This window comes from Helobdella robusta (genome assembly GCF_000326865.2).
Source record: "Helobdella robusta unplaced genomic scaffold HELROscaffold_52, whole genome shotgun sequence".
NCBI classification, from domain to species: Eukaryota; Metazoa; Annelida; class Clitellata; order Rhynchobdellida; family Glossiphoniidae; genus Helobdella; species Helobdella robusta.
The window spans coordinates 506,534-530,108 of record NW_008705269.1 but is presented as its reverse complement, the minus strand read 5'-3'; the positions used below and the strand labels follow the sequence as shown (position 1 = coordinate 530,108).

The 23,575-nt window shown below is 32.7% G+C and overlaps 3 protein-coding genes across 3 annotated transcripts; 1 reads left to right on the top strand and 2 right to left on the bottom strand.

Moving 5' to 3' along the window:
* Positions 1 to 12,247: 12,247 nt before the first annotated feature.
* Positions 12,248 to 13,283, bottom strand: HELRODRAFT_179116 (hypothetical protein; the record flags this gene model as incomplete). The annotated part of the gene is made up of 2 exons (XM_009027963.1): positions 12,248 to 12,490; positions 13,167 to 13,283. The coding sequence occupies 2 exons, from the start codon at positions 13,281 to 13,283 to the stop codon at positions 12,248 to 12,250; spliced, it is 360 nt and encodes a 119-aa protein (XP_009026211.1).
* Positions 13,284 to 18,250: 4,967 nt separating this feature from the next.
* On the top strand, positions 18,251 to 20,691 carry HELRODRAFT_179115 (hypothetical protein; the record flags this gene model as incomplete). Its single annotated transcript, XM_009027962.1, has 3 exons — positions 18,251 to 18,542; positions 19,042 to 19,181; positions 20,584 to 20,691. The coding sequence occupies 3 exons, from the start codon at positions 18,251 to 18,253 to the stop codon at positions 20,689 to 20,691; spliced, it is 540 nt and encodes a 179-aa protein (XP_009026210.1).
* A 2,031-nt stretch (positions 20,692 to 22,722) lies between these two features.
* Positions 22,723 to 23,019, bottom strand: HELRODRAFT_86572 (hypothetical protein; the record flags this gene model as incomplete). Its single annotated transcript, XM_009027937.1, has 1 exon — positions 22,723 to 23,019. One exon carries the CDS (start codon positions 23,017 to 23,019, stop codon positions 22,723 to 22,725), a length of 297 nt encoding a protein of 98 aa, XP_009026185.1.
* Positions 23,020 to 23,575: the final 556 nt, after the last annotated feature.

Sequence of the window (23,575 nt, the reverse complement as noted above, 5' to 3'; positions counted from 1 at the left end):
TATTTATCAATGGTAAATAAACTCAATAATTAATAGATGTGTTATGCTTGGAGATGAGACCATTAAGATCATTAATAAAATCCAGTGAATGAAAGTTTAAAAAATTTAAGATTTCAAGAGTACTGAAGAAATATCGACGTTGTAGTAGATTATGTCTCAACAACAAATCACAATGATAAAAAGGTTGAATTATTCAACAAATAAATAGGGGAAAAAGCCAATCAAAAAAGTTAAAAAAATTATTTAACGTCAAAGTTGGCAATGGTAACATTGGTCTAGATAACGTCATGAAAAATATAGCATTGGGGACAATGAAACAGAAAAAAGAAAGATTACAAAAATTTGAAAAACGGCAAGAATGTACGTTACAAGCAATAGAAATAGACATGATTTTTCAAAAACTCAAAAGTGCAAACTAGAAAGACTAGGAAAATTTAATTTTCGCCATATTTATATAATATATATATATATATATTTGTGTATATAATGTGATAATGGAATGTCATATAATACTCTTTTCATCTTATTTGCTAATAAAATTGCTAATAAATTGTAGTGTTATTAATTTAAACATAAAGTTGTTAGAATAAGTAATTATGTAAAATGTATTATTATGAGTATTATTTTGCAGCGCTATTTTACGCGCAAAATATGAAAACTAACTTAAACAAAATCTGACTTGAGATAAGGACATAAAAAAATCTAATTTAAATTAACATTTTGTCAATATTAATATAAAAAATTCTGTTCAAAATCAAAATGTTAAAAACAGATATGGTGAATATATGTAACACAACTAACGGTAACACAACTGATCTTCATATTTTTCAAACTCAAACCCCAAATTTTGTTACCATTTACAGATCCAGTTATGATTTCACCTAAAATTTAAAAATATATACATATAAAAATATATAATTACATAGGCTCGGTAAAAGTTTTTTTGAACTTCAGTCTTTGTCATTTTGCGAAATAAATTTGTTTTAAACATTAAACTTTTTTTATTTCATCCAATCAAAGAAAACAGAATCAATGAAATGAAATGATCTCAAAACCCAAAAGAATTGTTCTTATATTTAAAACTAAAACTAAAAAATATAATCAAAGTTTAACAATCGTTTTTAATGAGCAATAAAAAATTAAAAAAAGATGTACATGTTAGCATATTTTCGCACATATATATTCACACATACTAACATATTTATATATAGAAATTTAAGCTTTATACATACACACAAATAAAATAGAGATGCCTATTATAATATTGAAAATGTTTGCTTCCTTATAATGGCCGGTTATGTGGCAATGTGGATGAAGTCCAAGCAACAATCGAACAATGCGATTTTGAGTTACTATAATTGGGGCACGATGTAAATTTTTTGTGTCGTGTCGTCGTCGGCAAAAAAGAAAAATTTAGCTTTAGAAGTAATTAGGGCAAGATTGTTAATAAATATTGCAAAAAGTAGTTGTCAAAGTATGGATTCTTGCGAAGCACCAGAAGTAATGCTTAGTTTACCCGATTTGCTCCTATTGATATATATTGATTTCTGTTTTTGAGGCAAGTATTAAACCAATGAAGAGCCTTTCCTCTAATGCCATATATTGAAGTTTTTAAAAAAGTATATCATGATTAATAAGGTTGAAGTCTTTTGACAAATCAATAAAGATCCCGGCGGTTAAGATTTTCTTTTGTATATCACTCGTTGCACGAGCTCAAATACAGCAAGTTTGGTTGAATGATTGGCTTGAAAGCCGTATTGTCTGTATTATTATTTGAAACTATTATAATTAAAATATTTTTATCAAGAGTTATTGTCATTAATAGAATTGCAAGATTCCCGCAGCGTACGTTATTTACAACACCAGGAGTGTCTATTTAAAACTTGAAAGTTTTTAAAACAATATATCGCCATATTAAAAACTATTATAACTAAATATTCTGGTAAAAACATTTCAAATAATTTAAAATTAGAATTATTATATAAAACCCGGATTAAAATGTATACCTAAACAGATTGTAATTTTTTTCACAACAATATACCAAATTAAATACAACCAACGATTTTCAATCAATCATTATTCGTTTAGCGTCAAAAGACCTAGTTTCCCGAGGTAGGACGTTGTTTTCTTTGACATCAACGTTGCATCCATCGGAGCATTTTCATGCCGGTTCGTTGAAGTTGTTGTTTGGTTGTCATTGGCCATGTTTCTGCATATAACAAGACTGGACGTATTGGACGTATCCCAGATTTATAAAGTCTTGATCATAGTAGTAGTGGGATGTCACGCCGCATCAATATAGAGACAAGGAGATGCCATTTATTCCAGGCTGCACGTATGCATGCCCGAACGGCAGCTTCAGCTGTTACAGGACAATCCAGAACACTCCTTAGATATTGAAACGATGTGACTTTCTCTACCTTAATGGCTTCAAAAACATTGCTATTTCGAATTTGTTGTTGTGGATTGATGCAAGCAAGACAAACAAAATTAGACGCTTAAGAAAAAGTACCAATTATTTTTGAACAACGTTTGTGACACCACTGGTTACACTGCTGACATTTAATTGAATTGTTACTTACACCAGCTTTACAAACTGAACAAGGCCATCGTCCAGTAGCTGTTGATTGGATGGGTTCACCGGTGTTCATTGCTTTGGTTTTGCTGATGTTGACTTCGAATCCATGATCGGCGAGTCTGGTGTTCCAATCTTCAAACATCTGTGATGCATTCTGCTCAGACGTGGCTTTTAAAACGATATTATCAGCATATATTAGATTCCAAATGTCACCAATGCGTATCGGTTTTGTGATTTCTTCCATCACAGTTATAAATGTGGGCTGAAAATCGAACTCCAACGCCGATGTCAAATGCATCTGTGTTTCCAAACGTTGTGCTGACGACTGACGAGAGTCTTAGTATTCGTATACATTTCCATCACAAATCGAACAAGATATTCTGGAATGAGTTGTCGACGTAGACTTGAAGATCAAATGCTTTTTCAAGGTCTACAAAAATGTGTGATAGTTGTTGATGCTTTGCAAGGTACTTCTCTTGCAGTTGCCGAAGGATGTGAATTGCATCAATTGTTGATTTGCATCAATTGAAACCAAATTGATAATTGATAAATACAACAAACGATTTTAAAAATGGATTATTGCAACAAAAACATTGTTTTGTAAAAGCAACTTTCATGTTCATAATAATAATTATCATTATTATAATTATCATTATTATTCCTGAGTAATATTGAAAGCGAAAAGTTTAGAAAAGAAACTAGTGGTTAAAAGTTGTTAATTTGCAATATTAAAGCAATAAATAGAAGAAAAAGTATCACTGGACAACTTGGAAATACCAAACTGGAAAAAGTTTCATATGTAACCAATATGTTTCATTTTATATCAGTTGAAGAAAAAGTATCACTGGACAACTTGGAAATACCAAACTGGAAAAAGTTTCATATGTAACCGATATGTTTCATTTTGTATCAGTTGATGACTTGTCACGTTGTAATTTTAAATCCTAGTAAAATACTCGTAATTGATAAAAAAATTTATTGGACGTATTAGATGTATTTATTACAATTCTTTTTAATATTAATCTGAGGTATTAACATCAAACACAAAATAAATGTTACATAGGTGGAGATATTTTAGGCGCATTTGGTAACTGCAATAGCAATGCCAGATACTTTATCGTTACACCATCGCGCCACACATTAGGATACAATGGCAAAAAAAAATGAACTAACAAACATGAACAAACAGATATTGCATAGCACACAAATGGACAAGTTACAAATGTAAAAAGTACTGTGGATGGCAAATTTAAAATGCACAGCCATCATGAATTGCTGGAATAGTTATCTTGAAAACAAATAAGATAAATTTAATCATGATCATCAAAGATGCACCAAGTGATTCACTAAACGACCGAGGTTAATAAAAACCCGAAATTTTAATTTTTTTTAGTTTTAGTTCAAAAACAAGTTACTGAAAGAACAGTAAACGAAAACTGAAATATTTGGTTATTTGGCCTTTAAAAATGGGTAAAGCAAATTGCCAAATTTTAGTTGATAAATGAGTTAGGCCGACATTCCTGGAACCAAACGATTTTCATTGAATTACCGAGTCTATTGTGACAATTTTAAATGAAAAAAAAAGAACGATACGCAACGTCAATAACGGTAAAAGTGGCACTGAAACAGAGCAGTTGTATCAAAAATGATTTCGCCCAACGTAAAAGCATAAGATCATTGAGCTAAAACAGTAAAGCGAAAATGTTGTTAATAGTAATAAAGGAATTGAGGTTAGATTTTCCTTCAATTACCGTGTCTAGTGACAATTTTACATAGAAGAAAGAGCGATACGCAACGTCAATAACGGTAAAAGTTGTACTGAAGCAGAGCAGGATCAACTCAGTTTCAGGCACCCGTGTCTTCAAGGTAAAAAACATAGATGAAAACGCGTCTTCCTTTGGACAAAAAACATGTTTTGCATTAATTAATAATAATTTAAATAATAATTAATAATAATGAGAATATATTTTCAGTTGAATTTATATAGTTGAGTTTGGGATTATGGTGCTGAAGGAGTCGCGGTAATAGTGGAGATGTTGTTTTGTTATATGTGGTGGTCGGGAAATATAATATAATATAATAAGTAACATAATACAATATCATAAATTAAATAAAATTTAAAAAATTTTAAGAATTACCATCATCGTAAACGATGCAAATTTTTTCGCCATCTGATGTCCATCTGTTGAACAAAAACAATATGGCTGGCATTGACATTAAATACTTTTAATTTACTTTAAAAGTTTAATTTTTATTTCTAACTAAATAGTAAAGAAACTTAAATACATACATAAATTATATATATATATATATAAATATATATATATATATATATATAAGCAACCCTTTATTTTATCTTTAACGTCCTACCTCAGGGGAACTGGGTCTCTGGACGCTAAACAAAGATTAATTGAAAAAAAAAACCTCACGCATATAGTTATTAAAAAATAGATAATTTTATCAATTTATTAGAATCAGTTAAAATAATATTTCAATTTAATAATGCTAGAATGTCATTGTTACTAAAATTAATGCGCCACCACTTGAATTTATATATAAGTGTACAACGCCTAATATGATAAACCTCAAAAAACTATAGTTTAGCCACCTAAAACATGTTTTTGCAGCCATATAAAGTTATAATTTATTAAGCATTTAAAACATTTATTAATTACCTTATATCCTTAACCATAGATTTGTTTCTTGTATTCACCATTTCTTCACACCATGTGTCTAATATAAGTGTATAAATTTAATGAACAAATTTAGTTTTAAAATTTTAGAAAACGTTGCAACTACTGGAGCTATAAACATTAAAATAATAAAACAACGAATGTACCGAAAAGATTAAAATTAAAAACCAATAAAATGTAACAAAATAAAATTGTACTCTACAGACAACTTCAAATGTATGAAGGAAAGCACATGACAATCTATTTGCATGATTGCTTACTTTGACAAGTTTTAGAAGGTGTATCAAGAACTATGAACAAACACTAAAGATAAAACTTGATTTTTTTTATCAGTCATTCCCAGCTTTTCGTTTTAACAATTTAATCAGTCACAGTGTAACATTTAAACCATGCCTGCCGGCCCATTTATCTCTTTATCATTTATCAAGAAAAATGATTTCATCGGACAATATAAATGGTTTTTCTTTACCAATATCCACTCTTTAATATTATTTTTAATCAGGGTTGGCGAAGTACTTGTGGTAGCACCTCTGTTTTCAATGGGTAGTAACGATGTTGGTAGCAGCGCTACTTATAAAGCTAAAATGAAATCACTACCGCAACTTTTGAAAAACGAAACAAATCCCATCAATGTTAACTTTGACGCTCCACCTATCGAAGGTCCGATTCCAGACATCACTGTAGAGGAGCTTACAGAAGCTCTAAAAGCTATGAAGGATGGAATGGCAGCAGGGCCCTCTTGACTCACAAATGACATTATCAAAGCATATCCAAACGTTACTACAACTTTGCCGTGAAATCTGAAGAAATTGCACAATGCCGACTGAATGGAACTATAGCATGACAATCGACAATCCCGCAATACAAAGGCAAAGGTCATCCATTGAACTGTTCATCATATCGGGGTATACGTCTGTTAGAACACACACTGAAAATTGTCGAGAAAATCATTGAGAGAAGATTAACGTCGTGCATCACAATCGGAAATTATCAATTTGGTTTCCTAGCGGAGAAATCAACAATTGATGCAATTCACATCCTTCGGCAACTGCAAGAGAAGTACCTCCCAAAGCATCAACAACTATCACACATTTTTGTAGACCTTGAAAAAGCATTTGATCAAATACTAAGACTCTCTGCCGTGACTTTCTAAAGGCTCGATTCTCAGTCCACTGTTATTTATAACTGTGATGGAAGAAATCACAAAACCGATATGCACTGGTGACATTTGAAATCTAATATATGCTGATGATATCGTTTTAAAAGCCACGTCTGAGCAGAATGCAGCACAGATGTTTGAAGATTGGAACACCAGACTCGCCGATAATGGATTTAAAGTCAACATCAGTAAAACCGAAGCAATGAACACTGGTGAACCTATCCAATCCACAGCTACTGGACGATGGCCTTGTTCAGTTTGGAAAGCTGGTGTGGGTAACAATTCAATCAAGTGTAACCAGTGGTGTCACAAACGTTGTTCAAAAATAATTTGTACTTTATCGAAAGTGTCCAATTTTGTTTGTCCTGCTTGCATCAATCCACAACAACAAATTCGAAATAGCAATGTTTTTGAAGCCATTAAAGTAGAGAAAGTCACATCGTTTCAATATCTAGGTAATGTTCTGGATTGTACTAAAACAGCTGAAGCTGCCGTTCGAGCACGCATACATGCAGCCTGGAATAAATGGCATCTCCTTGCCTCTATATTGATGCTGCGTGACATCCTACTACCACTAAGATCAAGACTTTATAAATCTGTGATACCTCCGGTGTTGTTATATGGTGCAGAAACATGGCCAATGACAATCAAACTGGAACAACAACTTCAACGAACCGACATGAAAATGCTCCGATGGATACAACGAATTAGTCTGATGGGCCACATCAAATCTACCGAGATCTTGCGTCGTGCTGGTTTAGATGATATATGTAAAGGACGAATGCCGGCAACACCGTCTGCGATGGTTTGGTCATGTCAAACGAAGTGGAAACAGTGCCATAACTTCTCTTGCAGATGTTGAAATACCTGGCACACGTCCCAAAGGCCGTCCAAAGAAGTTCTGGTCGCAAACAATCGGGCAAGACATGAAAGCTATAAATTTAAATGAAATGAATACAACTGATCGTCTAATTTGGCGCAAAAACAACGTCCTACCTCGGGGAACCGGGTCTCTGGACGCAAAACGAAGATTGATTGATTGATTACCGCAACTTTTAAGGTTACATTTTTTTCGTCAGACAGCGAAATAATGTATTATTCAATCTAAAAAACCTAGATTGTTAGATTAACGTTGTTTTGTTTCATTTGCTTAATTTTTGTCTTTTTTTGATACTTTGCAACTTAAGTTGCCTGCTTTTATCATATTCTGAAAAAAATCCGCGATTTCAATTTTAGCACGTATTTTTATTCAGTTTTGGCCAGATTACGCCTACATTATCCAAGTGAAAAAGTTACTGAACTTGGAACAGTTGATCTTCATAGTTCCTTTAATGCGGTTTGTTATTTTCTTAAATGTGTTTTCTTCGACTACATTCGCAATTATTGACTTGGCATAAATAACTGTTTGCCTTTCAGAACATTTGATTTCTCTTTAAAAAATCTTCTTTCTGTTGTTCTGTTTCATTTTCTGTTGACAATTCTGGTAGCAATCTGGTTTCAGACAAGCTCACAATACTGAAACTTCTTTACTCAAAATAAATAACGATATCCTTCTCTCTAGTGACAACAGTCTTACTCTTCTTCCTGCTTTTGACTTTTCTTCTGCTTTTGATACTGTTGATTTCTCTTGAGGCTGCTAGATGTTTCTTTTAATATTACAGATTCTTGTCTATCTTGGTTTTCTTCTTATCTCTGTAGTCGTTTATTTCTGTTGTTCTCAATAATTCTACTTCTAACTCCTTTATTCTTACATTCGGAGTACATCAGGGTTCTATCCCTGTCCCTCTTCTATTTATACTCTATACTTCTGAACTACCTCGTATTGTTAATAATTTTTTTTCACTAATCAACTATATGCTGATGGTTTATTTATACTTCTTTTTCTCCATCTATTCTCAATAGTGTTCTTCATAATCTATCTCTATGTCTTTCTTCAATTATCGCTTGATCTGACTCAATGTGTCTTAAACTTAATCCTTTTAAATTTAAATTAATTTGTTTTAATAAACCTAAAAACTCTATTACTATTCCTTCTATTATCTGACCTGATTCTAAAACTTGATGTTTTTCACAACTTTGGTAGACTAGGCTTTATCTTTATCTATGTCTCTTTTTTCTCAGATTAATAGTGTTGCTAGAAGTTCTTACCTTCATCTACGTAGAATAAAAAAACTTTTGCATTTTCTTCATGATCCTACTCTTCTCCTTTTTGATACTTAGTTAGTCTTATCTAGGATTGATTATTGTAACTCGCTCTACTATGGTCTTCCTGATTCTACACTCTATTCTTCAAGTAAAGCTTTTAATTCTGTTGCTCATCTAGTTGCTCGTGCCCCTTTCTTTTCTCATATATCCCCATATCTTGTTCTTTTGCATTGGCTACTTAACAAACATAGAATAATTTTTAAAATTTGCACATTTATGCATAAGTCTCAATTTAAATTATTTCCTAAGTACTTATCAGATATATATATATTGAACATAAACACCCCGGTTTGCGATCGTCTTCTTGTTCTCACTTCTTCTTAACTCGTGTTAAACACTCTTTTGCTAAATCTGCATTTGCTTTTTCTGGCCCTTTTCTCTGGAACTTTATACCTACTTCTCTGACTACTTCTCCATCACTTAAAAAATTCAGAGCGGATCTCAAGACCCATCTGTCTGCTAAATTTATTGAGGAGAGCTGTTGAACATCGTGGAAATAGCGCTTTACAAGCTAATTGATTGATTGATCGAAATCATTTGTTCTAAATCTATCCTAAACTAAATAAAAGAAGGACATATATTTGAACAGCTAAACAAATAAAACTGGGAAAATGATAAATGTTTTAAAAACCTATTGTTATAATACTCGCTGTCGTAACCGATTTACGATGCGACGGGTTCAAATCTTCGATTGAATAAAATACTCCAAACGGTTATTAGTTATTAAACTTTATTTACTAATCGTTTATTTCTAGCAAATTCAAATTAACACAACAATTAACTTTTAAATTGTTCAAAATCTATCGCTATGACAACGTCAGCAAAACAAATCAAATATCACTTTAAATAATTCACCGAATCGCTATTCACAAAATAACGAAATTTCACTAATCACGAATTTCACTAATCGCTAATCTACTTGCGACGTGCGCTTATATACTCTTCGCAAGCGTCGTTTCTAGATTCTTCTAGATGGTCCGATTCTAGCATATTCTAGAATGTTCCAGTGCGTTCGGTAGCACGGTTATAACACTATATATATTATACACACATACATATAATATTCAACAATTTAATTTACCGTAGGTTCACTGATTTCATCCATAAACCCAGACTTGTTTAAAAGTTTTTTTGAATGCCAACAGTAATAAAGACACTGAATTATTCGCCAATTCAAAAAATATACTAAATATTGCACGTTAGCCACTAATTCACGAAAATACACTGGATGTCGCCCGACCGCCAATAATTCACAGTTCAACTTCATAATCCAACAAACACCAACGACAACTCCCCTCATTCTATGAAATCATCCGTCCCTTATATGAATCCTCAGTCCGGTCGTAAAAATATTTAAAATAATAGAAAGTAAAACAAAGGCTAAAGAATAATTCCATAATTGTAAAATAATCGTTTTTACTTTACATTACTTCCTCCTGAGATTGTTAAGTCCCTTTAACAATCAATTTTATTGTTGTCGTGGAAAGAAGCTAGCCTTTCGGTTTTCTTGAATGTAGTGAACAACGTCTTTTTATCGGGAAATGACTCGGCATGACTCTTCCCAATGTTGTTGAAGCTTTGGAGACTGTCCTTTCATTGAGTATAACCACAGCAGGTCATTGATTTCGAAACCTGCATATTTCCTTTAAAATCATACCAGGTTTTAGTTGCTTGTTTGTTTAGCCACGGTCCTTTTTGAATTGAATCAGCTTTTCAGATGTCGATATGGAGGGTCATGAGGTTTGTTTGGCCTTTTTTGATTTTGACGGAACGTTTCAATATATTTAAACCCGGGATCGGAATAAATCCATCTGCGTTGACTTCTCCAGGTCTTTTTTCAATGATGATGTTAAGACCTTGTATAGTTGTTACTGGTTCAGTCAGGTAATTTTTCTTTTCTTTAGGTTGCCCTCTAATTTTATTGTCATTTGAACGCGTTTTACATCATTAACCCCTATTATTATTTCTATATTTATCCAGCCAAGGACATGTTTCTCTAAATCAATCTTAAAACCATGTTGTATGAGAAAATCGATACTGATTATGCATTTGTCGGTAATATCCACTATAAGAAACGACTCTTCAAAAGCCAAGTCTATCAGATGGTCAATCCGGTTGACTTCCACATAAATAGGAGCTGTTCCTTCAGTGTATCTGTTGAACTCCTCATGCTGCAGGTGTGGAATTAGGTTGCTTCTTACGATAAATTTTGTGGTTCCGGTGTCGATGGTAATTGTACAATTATGTGAGTCAACTTTCCTTCTAGCCAAAGATCGTTGCGATTCCGGTGTAATCCAGATATATATACGTTAATTATGGTCAGGAGGCGTTAGGTACATCAGCTAATTTTTGCCCTATGGCCACTAACAAGATTTCTCAGAAATCTTGTTAGTGGAATTATTGTCTTTCATTTTGTATTTCTCTGTCTGTTGATAGCCATTGCTTTCTATGCTTTGTCAGCAAAATCGTCGTATATGAAATGATATGACTCCAGTATGTTGGCATGTTTATCTCTATCCGTTTTTCTAAGACTACGTTTTGACGCAAATACTCCTAGTGTAATAGACGTACTATTTTATCAATTTTTTGCCATATCAAACGCAATACCATACGCGACAACATCTTTGAGGCTGGGTTTATCTGCTAGCAAAAGATTTTTGCAAAATTCTGGATCTCGGTGAGCTTCAATAAACTATTCCAGCGCAGATTCTTTACTATGCTCCTGGTCTGACAGTCGGTTTATTTTTGTGCTAGATGTTGTATTCCTTCTCCCGGCCGTTGTATATGTTCCAGAAATGATTCTATGAATACGCGTGAAAATCACGCATCATACACATTGAATATGATAGTCGGGGATCTCTTTGTATTCGATTCTAGTCACTGCAACAGCAAAAACAGGACATTTAACCAATCAGCCATCACTTTTTCGTTCCAGATATTGCTGACTACTGCTTCTTTAAATTGAGTTTTGTATATTGTCGGAAATTTTAAATTTAATAAAATGATAAGGAGGAGGTTTTCAAAGGATGACAAAGCCCCAAGTTGGGCGCTAATTGTCGGAAAATTTATAAATGAAAACAATTAAAACAGCTGGTGGTGTGAGGTAATCTCCTCCTCTATCTTTCTCAGGGAATTTTTGTATGATCCGACAATAATTTTTGTGTATATTTTTATCGTGAGTTCGACCAGTCCTGTGTGGCACTGGGCTTTTTCGAATTATATGATTTTACTGAGTAACACACGAACGCGTAAAGAAAAATATTCGATAACAATTTTATTAATCGACGGAAGTAAATAAAAGGAATTGAACTAATGAACTCTATAATAATGTAAATGTCAATGAACAAACTGGAATACAGGAATTAGAACTCTTCTTGTTGGGTCTTCAACTTGGGATATGTTTCTTGCCGTTTAATCGTAAAACCTCGACGTGTGTATCCGATGGTGATGTCGATACAACTCCAAGAAATAAATAAAAAAATGAATCACAAAAATCGGAGCCTATGGAAATTCCAAACTGCGTGTGAAACTATACCAATGAGTATAGAATCCAGCAAAGAACCCTAGGTCCACAAATAGCACAAGAAACAAAACAACGAGGCGGATTCGTTTTCACAGAACCCAAGGCCTGTTTTCACTGGGCCTGTCTGTCAGTCGGTCGGCTTTCGCACAACCCTGGCCTGTTTTCACTGGGCCGTCGAGTCTGATCGGCTTTCGCACGACCAAGGGCCTGTTTTCACTGGGCCTGTCAGTCAGTCGGTCGGCTTTCGCACAACCCTGGCCTGTTTTCACTGGGCCGTCGAGTCTGATCGGCTTTCGCACGACCAACACAAGACAACAAGAGTCAGAACAACACTGGAAACAAATTGTGTGAATTTAGTACGCGTGCGAAACTATGCCAATGAGCATAGAGTCTCGTACCAAATCCACTTTTGAGAACTTAAGACGTTTCTGAAACTATGCCAATGAGCATAGAATCACGCATTAAGTCTCTTAGATACCAGAATAGGCACTGATTACTCGAAGCTGCCTAACTGGTGAACCCAAGGCTGACTCTTTGAGAACTTAAGACGTTTCTGAAACTATGCCAATGAGCATAGAATCACGCGTTAAGTCTCTTAGGGACCAGAAGAGGTACTGATTATTCGAAGCTGCCTCACTAGTCAACCCAGTTCTCAAGTCTTTTCACACCCTTCCTTATCAAGGCAAAATTAGATTTTGTTTCGGGTGTTTTAAAATATAAAAATTTACAAGGCATGTCCAATTAATCAGAAAATTTTAAAATAATTTGTAATAATTTATGACGTCATCTAAATTGCAAAACAAAAAAAATCGTCGTCACCTATCGAGTAAATTAACTTGCACCATGCCCCCTATCGAGTGAATAAATTTCGCGTTGAAAATTTTGCAGTATTTTTAGTCAGCATTATTTCATAATTCTGACAATATGTTCCAAATGTTCAAAGGTGTTCTTTTCGTCAAATGTAGGCGTATGCCATGAACCACGTTGTTGATTCACGGAGTCTTACACTCGTTCCAGTTGTTGCTTCTTTCTTTCAAATTCACAAGCGACTTCATATTTGAAATCGTCAATCTTTTGATCTGTTATTCTCGATTGTCGTTTCATCTCAGTTGATTGTTCATCCATCCGTTCTTTTAAATGTCTTGTTTCGGCTATCTGCTTTTACTTTGTACAATCTCCTGAAAATCATAGGTTAAATTGTACACACTTTGGAAGCAAGTAATCAGACAATAATTTTAGGGTCTTTTGAATCCTTTACTTTATAAATAGATAAATAACTATACTATTAAACAAGCCTGATTCTGATAGAATATTTGGATGTCTAGCGACTTCACCAATCACTCTAGCCAAGTCTTGACTAAAGAATCAAAGCTTTTTATCCAAAAGTGCTGACTGTCGGGTACAGACGCCTTCAAGTTTTGTAACCTAATTCACCGAAAAATTACTCCAATACTTAACCTGATTGCGTTTTCATGGCATCTAAGTTCACGAAGTTGATTTTTTGCTAACTGGACTTTGTTTCTGTTTAAGGCTTAGTCCCTTTGGAAAACGTTTTGGTGTATTCTCTGAACAGCTCGTATTTATAGAATTGGTCACTAATATGATAGACAAAACTAATTTTTGCATCCGTTTTTATTATAAACGCATCTATATTTCCTTTTTCGCAATTTACAAATGATTTTTGGCTAATTTCTAATTTTCAGTTCCAATGAAACTTGTTGATAATTTACGAAATAATATAAATTTTATAGACAAATGAATTTCCTAAAAAAGATATTTAAATCCTACACTACAAGTTTGATTTTTGATATAAAAAATAAAAAGTTAGTTTGTGGTTGCCAAATTGCGAATTTATGCGCTACATTTTTTATTGTGGAGACCTTTTTTTATTAAAGGCACATGATAGTAGCATTAGTCTTAAATCTCAGGTCCCGTATACATTATTAAATAAAATTTGTTCAAGATGCAAACAAAAGTTGACACCAATAAGTATGAATTAATTAGAGGGGATGCTTATCAGGAACGACAATCTTAAATCTGTTCGGCTTTACGTACACCAGAAAAAAAAGATGCTAAATACGCATAAATATTGTGCAAAAGCATGAAATAAATTAATTGTTCATAGAAACAAAAGACAGAAACAAGACTCTAAAGCGCACTAAAAAATGTGCGAGGGTGCGTTCGAGGGCCAGTATAGGTATTATAAGTATACAAAATTGATAAACATATTTTAAATAGTACTAAAATCATTTTATTATCTGCATTTTACAACCCTAATCCAAGTTATTATAAAAAGAATGAGAACTGACACCATTTTAAAATGTTCTGTGCTAAGATGAGAAAAACATAACTTTCATGAAAACATGATAAAACAAAGCGAGTGACATAACATTTATATAACTTATACTAAATATAAAGTATTTAATAAAAATACTTTTTTCGATAATCCAAACTATTATATTTCCATTTAAATCTCCTGTTGTTAATTTTCTGAACTTTTCATTCCAAGCCAGAACTTGTACTGTTGCTTGAAAAAAATGTAAATAGTAATTTCACAAATTTTTGTAACAAAAATGATCGAAACCTTTGTGTCCTTCCAATAATTGGTCATGAACCAAGCTATTTGCTGTAGCTATATTTCGACCAGCACCACCGAATTCTTTTTAATTTATAAAAAAGTAGTACATTTATAAAAAAATGGTTCAATAACAAATGTTAAAAAAAAGACAGATGATTAATAAAGAGTTTCCAAACAGAAAAATCAGGAAACGACAAACTCACATGCTTGTATAGATTTATATGCAAAAAACAATTCAATAAAATAAAAAATAAATAAAAGTGGGCTAATCAAAATTTGTGCAAAATTATAAATTATGAAATCTAATAGTAAAAAGAAACAGAAAAGAAATAGTAAAAAGGGCTGAATTAAACTCATTCATAACAGGAACATAAATTTAAAATACAACTAAAAAATTTACATAATAGCAATATATAAAGAGGCACCATACAAGGAAAATATAAAACTTAAATATTAATCAAGAATATTTATTAAAAATCTGAGCAAATGCGGAAAAGTTTACAAAATAAAGTAATTTGAAAGATAACTGAATAGATATATCAAGTTCTGATTATACTGAATATTTTTACTGAAAAAATCTATTAAAATATAAATAAATATGAGCTAAGTAAATAACCATCCTTGCTTTGGCTTTCAAGGCAAAATATTTTTAAAAATCCTCCATCGCCGCCTGCAGCAATATATCTGTCAGTGATGTTGATGCTGACACATCTGATTGTTATGTCACTTTTCATTGATAACTGAAATTTTCAAATGACGTAATGCAACATATCCAAACATTATTAGCAATTAAAAACGTTTAGACTATTTTTTTAAATAGACGATTATGAAAGTTAAAGAACCGGAACCCGCTGAAAGTAAATCATAAGATTTATCAGACTTGAAGAAATGTCTGAAAAATCATTTGTTTAACCACCCCAAGCAAAAAAATAAAGAGTATGCTTCTGAAGTCAAGTCATGAAAATGAAAGTCATTACATATATATTATTTAATACATTTATAATTTATTTATTTTAATTGATAAATAATATTTTACGTCTGCGATGTCTATGGTTTACTCAACATCGTGTTGTGGATTTTCAGTCTCTAAATTTTCCGTCATCTATTAATTTGCGATTTTATGCTATTACTTTATTTTATTGTCAAATTATTTTATTTGTTTTATTATTATTATTTATTATTTATTTTATTTTTCATATTCTTTCTCTGTTTTTTATTCATTTATTTACTTATTTGTTTTATTATGTACTACTGCCTTGCATGCTGTAACAGTTTCTGTGTCTGTCAGATCCTGATTTTTAAAGAATTATACAAATAAAAAAAATATTATTGATCAGCCATTTTTTTCATTTTTATATTATGTAATGTAAATATATTTGTTATGTTTATTAGTGTTATGCCAACATCAGAACAAATTTACATCCATACCCTCTTATTAAGCGCTTATCAATATTAATATTATTAATTGATTAAAATTAAAGCATGTTAATAATTATTAAGTCAAGAAAGTGATATTTTGACCAATAAACTATCAAATATAAAAGCAATTTCAAGGAAAAAAATAATTGTTGAATAGCACGTTCAATCACTTCGTCGATCAATAAGCTTTAATACCTCTAATTTAATTAAAAGTTTTAAATTTTTAATAATTTTTTTTATTATTAATTTTAAATAAAAATTAATAAATTCAACAAAACGACAAAATAAATTGATTAACATATTATTAATCCATTTGTGAATTTACTGACTTTTTTACTCAAGTAGAAAGACATCTTTGAATTTAAACTTCTTCTTTTATCTTATCCTTTCTAACCAGAACTCCAAGAAAAACGACGACTCCAAATATTGCAGGTGATTCAAAACAATTGAAACTATGGCAATATAGTGCGACGCTTTATTTTCTAAAAATTACAAAGACTATAAATAAACAAAGATTGCATTATATATAAAGAATAAGATATTACCATTGCTATAAAAGCGGCATACAGCTGCTGCCGGGTAATTAGCATATTTCGATTGAAGCTAATGAAAGTAAATCATGGTAATATATAATGGATATGGCAAATCTCCTATTTATATATATATATATATATATATACATACATCGGTTAAAATAAATTTTTGCTAAAAATCTTGATCCATGGAACCAAAAACATCAATGAAAAATTAATTTTAAAAAACATTTAGCTTTTTATCTATGTTTAGAATATCGTCTAGTTTTCGATTATCGTCATAGCTTCCGTAGTTGAGTTATTACCAAATAAGAATATCGCTTTAAAAAAACTAGCAACATAAGTTGGTAATGTTTGATTGCTAACGTTGCTGGTGTGTTTCAGTTGCGTTGGGCTTTTTTGATACTAATTTCCAAAATTACAAGTTTCACTGATATCCCTCACTTTGCTCTGCAATGGATATTCTGATAATCAATCACAATCATTCATTCATATTAATTTGTCTTTACGTTTTATTTTATTATTGTTATAAACGTGATATGTAAATTCATGAGAATGTATACCAAATTTATAACTGCTCATAATTACTGTAATAACAATAGCTGACAATCATTTGAGTACATTTTTTTGAAAATATAATCATCTGAAGCTGAACCATATTTCATAAACTTTTATGTTGTCTCTTGAATTTGCATTGTATATATACATAACGGGAAAATGTCTGCTTTCAATTTTAATAATTTCTAGTTATTGATAAAAGCCAGAGTAAATTAATGATTAATCTGTCTATATATATTGTATGCCATGGATATGAAATGGACTGTTTTTAGCAAACTGTGTTAATTTTACATTTAATCGGTGATAAAATAAGTAATATTTAAATAAATTTTTTTTATTGTATTTTCAATACTTTACTTTTAGTGATTAAAATAAAGATAGTTTTATATTTGAGTGCAAATCATTTACGTAAGTCAATGGCAACTAATTTGACAACAAAGAGACACAAATGTTGAAAAATATTTTATTAAAAAATGTAAATGAAATGAAATGATATCTTTTTTTTATAGAAACTTCCAATTGATATAACATTATCTGAAGTTTATCTCAAAAAAAGTTATATTTTGTATGAAAAAATAAATAAGATAAAAAAAATGAATTATTAAAACTGACAAATAATGTAAGGAAAGGGTTAAAACTGATAAGTTTACATTCTGGTATGAAAAAAGTTGATTTAATGATGACTTGAAACTAGCTAATATATTGCTGCGGTAAAATTATGATGTAGATTAATGATCAGATATTTACAAATGCAGATGAGAATGCAATAATAAACTTGCAGAAAAAATACTGAATATTATAAAGAGATTTAAAAAATGCATGTTTAAATTGAAATCATAACATTAAATGATTGGATATAAAGGCATACATGTTAGGTAAAGAAGGTCTTGAAAATAATTTTGTTAGTTGATGAATATATAAAAAGGTACGCGACTTCTTTATGCCACTAATTTAGCCTGTCGTTTCGTTTCGATCAGTCGCCTTGTTGCGGCTGAAATCCATTAATGACACCTGGGAACAGCATGATCGAGAACCTTATTAGCCGTCTTAGTCATCGAAATGAATCCTACGAGGAGAGCTCATCATCAGAAGCAGTAATGAAACACTTTTCTACTTCGGCCGCGTATGTTGCGGCAGTGACGTTTTTCCGCAGTAGACGGATATTGAATCTATGGGGAGATTTAGTTTTAATTACTGTATGGCTAAAGTGTCCACCACCGGGGAATTATCAGTATCAAACTCCATGCCACGATACACACGGCAGTTACAAACCGGCAACCACCTGCCATTTACCAGGTTATAGTCAACCTCCTTAGCCGTAACGCCGTCATTTGAGTGCCGCGTCAATCTATGGATATCCTTACAGCTAAACAAAGATCCGCAGACCCTAAGTATCGCGGAGACACAGAATTCCAGGAAACAATCAGAGTTGTCGTTTGGTGACCCGCTGCCAAAGGAACCAACGACCGCTGGTATAAGGCGGTCAACACTCTTTATCGCGTTAAAGTCGCCTAGGCAAATGATGAGCTCGATGGGCCTGATGAAGCGAAACGAGTTGTTCAGTGCGCTGTAAAATAGATTTTTGGTCTCAGCCGTCGTTTTATTAGTTGGCGCGTGGCAGACAATCACTGACATAGCACCATATCATTGTCTGAAACGAGCATCCATCACTCTTTCACTGATCGGGTGCCATACAATCAATGCACTAGTAGTCTGATTGCTCAAGGCCAAGGCAACACCAGGGATGATACTCAGCTGGGCTCAACCACAGTATATTGAAATCAGCAACACGCAGTTCACCAGCGCCATGCCATCAAACTTTCATGCAGATTCATAATGCATAAACCGTATTGCGACTTGACGTCCACGAGAATCCTTGCGCCACCCGTTGAGCAAAGTGTCAAGAGCCGATCCTGGTGGTGTTTCGCAATTCAAGTGGGTTGGCTCCAACATGGGAGCGGGATTGTAAAGAGGGGTCATAAATAGGGTTGTTCGCCGTATCCGCTTATCACAGCCGGCAGACGATAACCGAGACTGCGCGCTCCTTGTTAACTCGCTCGACAAGCGATGCGGTTCGAGGTTTTTTAAGACGACTCCATATGGACAATACTTTGGCTGTAGTTGTTCGCCAGGCAAACGTGTGTAGATAGCAAGCCAAGTAAAGGTCGAAGCTATCATATCGTCTTAAAAACGTACTACCACGCCTGATTTTCTGTTAGGGTTTATTTCCTTAGCCTTTTCCTAGAAAAGGTATAGCCTTAAGGCAATGGAGGTTTGAAATCAGAGTTTTTTTTCTAAATGGGTGGGTAACGAGCCTCATCAACCCGAAGCGACTAGTTTTGAGGCGCTAGTTATCCACCTTCACCCCTTTTCCTGTTAGTTTAAACAGTTCTGCCACGAGAAGGCCAGGCGTTGGATTTTGACTGTCAAAGGCTATTTGAGACCCACGCCATTGGGGTGTTTTAATTGTGATAAGAGCTCAACATCATCACCACTTCCAGCTATGACAGTCTTTAAAGATCTATCCAAGTCAATATTTATTGCATTGTCAGAAAAACTTAATGCAACAGAATGTGAACTACTACATCGAACAATCAACTTGATGAGTACAAAACTACTTTCGAGAATTCTATTGATGAAAGCACGAAGTAAAATCAGATCTGAAACTTCAAATATCTAATGTGGTTTTTTTGATGATTGTTGCACAAGAAACGCTAATTAATCAATCAACCAACCAACCAATCAGTCAAGCAATCAATCAATCGATTCAATCAATCAAGCAATCAATCAAGCAAGCAATCAATCAAGCGCTATTTCCGCTATGTTCAACAGCGCTTCTTAATGAATTTTGCAAACAGATGGGTCTTGAAATCAGGTCTGAACTTCGTAAGTGATGGAGAAGTAGTCAGAGAAGGAAAAAAGGGCCAGAAAAAGCAAATGCAGATTTAGCGAAAGTGTTTAACACGAGTTAAGAAGTGAGAACTGTTAAGTTTTGTTTTATATTAAAACATTATGATTTATGATATACATTTATTTTCTTTGGACCAAATGTTCTTTGCTTTGTATGTAACTTCACTTTTTCCTTTTCTGTCGATCCGGTGGATAATAAACAAGTCGAGAACGTTGCTTAGTTTATTTCTCTTCTTTTACCGTCTTTCAATATTATATCAATTAATTAAACGATCTACGTGACAAGAAATTTAACAAGAACAAGATGACGATCGTAAACCGTGGCGTTTAGATTCAATTAATATATCTGATAAGTACTTAGGAAATAATTTAGATTGAAACTTATACATAAATGTGCAAATTTTAAAAATTATTCTATATTTTTTAGGTAGCCAGTGCAAGAGAACAAGATATGGAGATTTATGGGAAGAGAAAGGGGCACGAGCAATTAGACGAGCAGCTTTATTTTACGTTAAAAGCTTTACTTGAAAGATAGAGTGTAGAATCAGGAAGATCATAGTAGAGCGAGTCAAAATAATCAATCCTGGATAAAACCAACGAAGTAACAAAAGGAAAAGAGTAGGATTGTCAAGAAAATGCAAAAGTTTTTTTATTCTACGTAGATGAAAGTGTTTTAGAATCAGGTAAATAATAGGAGAAATAGTAATAGAGTGTTTAGATTTATTAAAACAAATAAATTCAAATTTACAAGGATTAAGTTTAAAAAACATAGAATCAGATTAAGCGATAATTGAAGAAAGACATAGTGATTATGAAGAACGGAAAGATTATGAAGAACACTATTGAGATTAGATGGATAATTAAATACAGAGAAAGGATCTAAAGATGAGTTTTTAAGAATAGGAATAACAATAGAGTTCTTATAAGAAGTAGGGAATTTTTATAAGAAGTAGGAAATTTAAAGATGGAGAGAGATAAATTAACTAATTTGAGAAGTTGTAGATGACATAGAATTAATAATTTTAGCAAGTTCTAGAAAACTTATAGGAGTAAATACAGAAAAAAATCCAGTAGTAAGTTTAGTAAAGTTAGAAGAAAAATTGAAATTAGATGTTCTTAATGAATTAATTTTATTTACAAAAAATTGCTATGAATAATTAATGAACGAGCGATTGAAATGAAGAAAGATTTGTTTATATGTTTTATCGATTACTCCACGTGGAGTTTATGGAAATATTGGAAAATTTGAACATTGATGGAAAAGACACGAGTTATCAAAAAACTCTATTGGGACCAAAAAGCAGCGATGAAAGTTGGTAACAAGTTTTGTCGAAATAAAGAAAAGTGTTAGGCAAGGCTGTGTATTTTTACCAGACCTGTACAATCTCTGATAATCATAAGAAAGATAAACCTACCGGGAATATCCATTGGAGGCGTAAATATAAACAATGTAAGAGATGCTGATGATACAGCTCTTATAGCAGATTCAATGAAAAAATTGCAAACAATTCTTTCCAAACTGGTTTTTGAAAGTGAAAGGAAAGGTTTGCAAGTCAGCAAAACAGATTGCATGGTTATCAGTAAAAGCAAAACCGTCTCGATCAGCTCCATAATCATAAATGGTAAACGAGTGGAATAAGTCAACAGCTTCAATTATCTTGGAAGTCTGATTAACTCAGGTTGTAAATGTGATATGGATATCAAAAGAAAGATAGCTATATTCTAAAAATGAAAAACATCTTCACCAGCAATAAAATCAGAATATCAACAAAATTAAAACTGTTAGGATGTTACATTTCCCCTGTGTTACATTTTTCCTATGCTCTGAGTCATGAACTATATCTAAAGAAATAAAAAAAAAGATTAGTGCTGCTGAGATGTGGTTTGTGAGAATAATTATGAAAATTAGTTGGGCCTCTCATACCGCGAATGAGGATGTATTAAAATAGTCCGGTTATGAAAAGAAAAATTACTACAGATAATCCGACGGGAGCAGTAAATTTTTTTTGGTCACATTATGCGGAAGGAAAGAATGCAAAATCTAACAACTACTGGAAAGATTGCCGAGAAAAGAGATCGCGTCAACAACGAATAACATTCGTGAAGTCCTTGTGTCACTTGTTGAATATCACGACATTTCAACTACTACAGAGTGTTAAAGATCGGGTGTAGAGGTCGATGGTCGCCAATGTCCTGAAAGGATAAGGCACGAGAAAGAAAAAAGAAGGCAGGTTAACGCAAAACGCAATATGAAGTTGTGAAATGTGAACACAAATATGCATTCGACGTACAATTAACGATTCAACTTATTGATTATTCAAAGTGATATTAAATGAATAAGTTATATTAAATGATATTAAATTAATTAAGTAATTTTTAAAATTATTGTGAAAATCAATGGCGGATCCAGAGGGGGGGCGGTGGGGGCGATCGCCCCCCCCCACTTTGAACTGAGGTTTGATATTTTATGAAATAAATAACAAAAAGTCAAACACTTCAACTTCTTGATTTTTTTTAAATTGAAAAACATTCTTCAAAACATTGTTCTGTTATATACATGAAATATTTACAAGACAAATGTCGTTTTTCTACATTTTTTTTGGCCAAACCTTGTTATAATGTCTTCAATATCTAATTCAATATCGCGATGAATGTTCATTATGGCTAATCCCGTTAATCTTTCCTCATTCATTTTGGAGCGCATCCACGTTTTTAACCGCCTCAGGGTAGAAAATGAACGTTCTGCCGTTGCTACTGAAACAGGCATGGTGCACAATATTGACAATAGGCTGTGAATTGTCGGATAGAGATTGGAATTGCACAATGCGAGAGCTTCAATGGCCGTTTTGGGCTGTGAATTCATCTTTACCCAGTACTGCGTCCAGAGCATTTCTTCATTGCGTACAAATTCAATGGCCGTGTTGTCATCATACGAGGTCAAATTTGTTATTAAACTTTTATATTTCGTAACAGCTTGGTCAATTAAAAACCATGTTTTATTCTGTTCTGCCTTACCACTTATTCCGAGGAAAACTGAAGGTATCAAACGACTCAAATCCATTATAGCTATTTGGATTGTTCCAAATTTTGATTTCATGTCTGTTATCATACTATCTAGCATGGGAATAAATATAGCAATCCTGAAATATTCTTCTAATGAGTTACTTTTAATATTTGCACGATTTACTTGTCTTTCTATACATCTTGGCATTTTTAATTCAATATTCAGTTCCTCTGCAACTTTAGAAACTCTCGTAAAGATATCATGAAATATTTGCTCAACATTTTCTCTTCTAGATTGAAGATTATCTATGACTCTATTAGCATGTTGAGCTGCCTCGACCAAATCTAAATTTTCTGTTTGTAAAACTTTGCTTAGTGGCTTAGTTAGAATTAATGGATCGGCAATTGAGTACAAA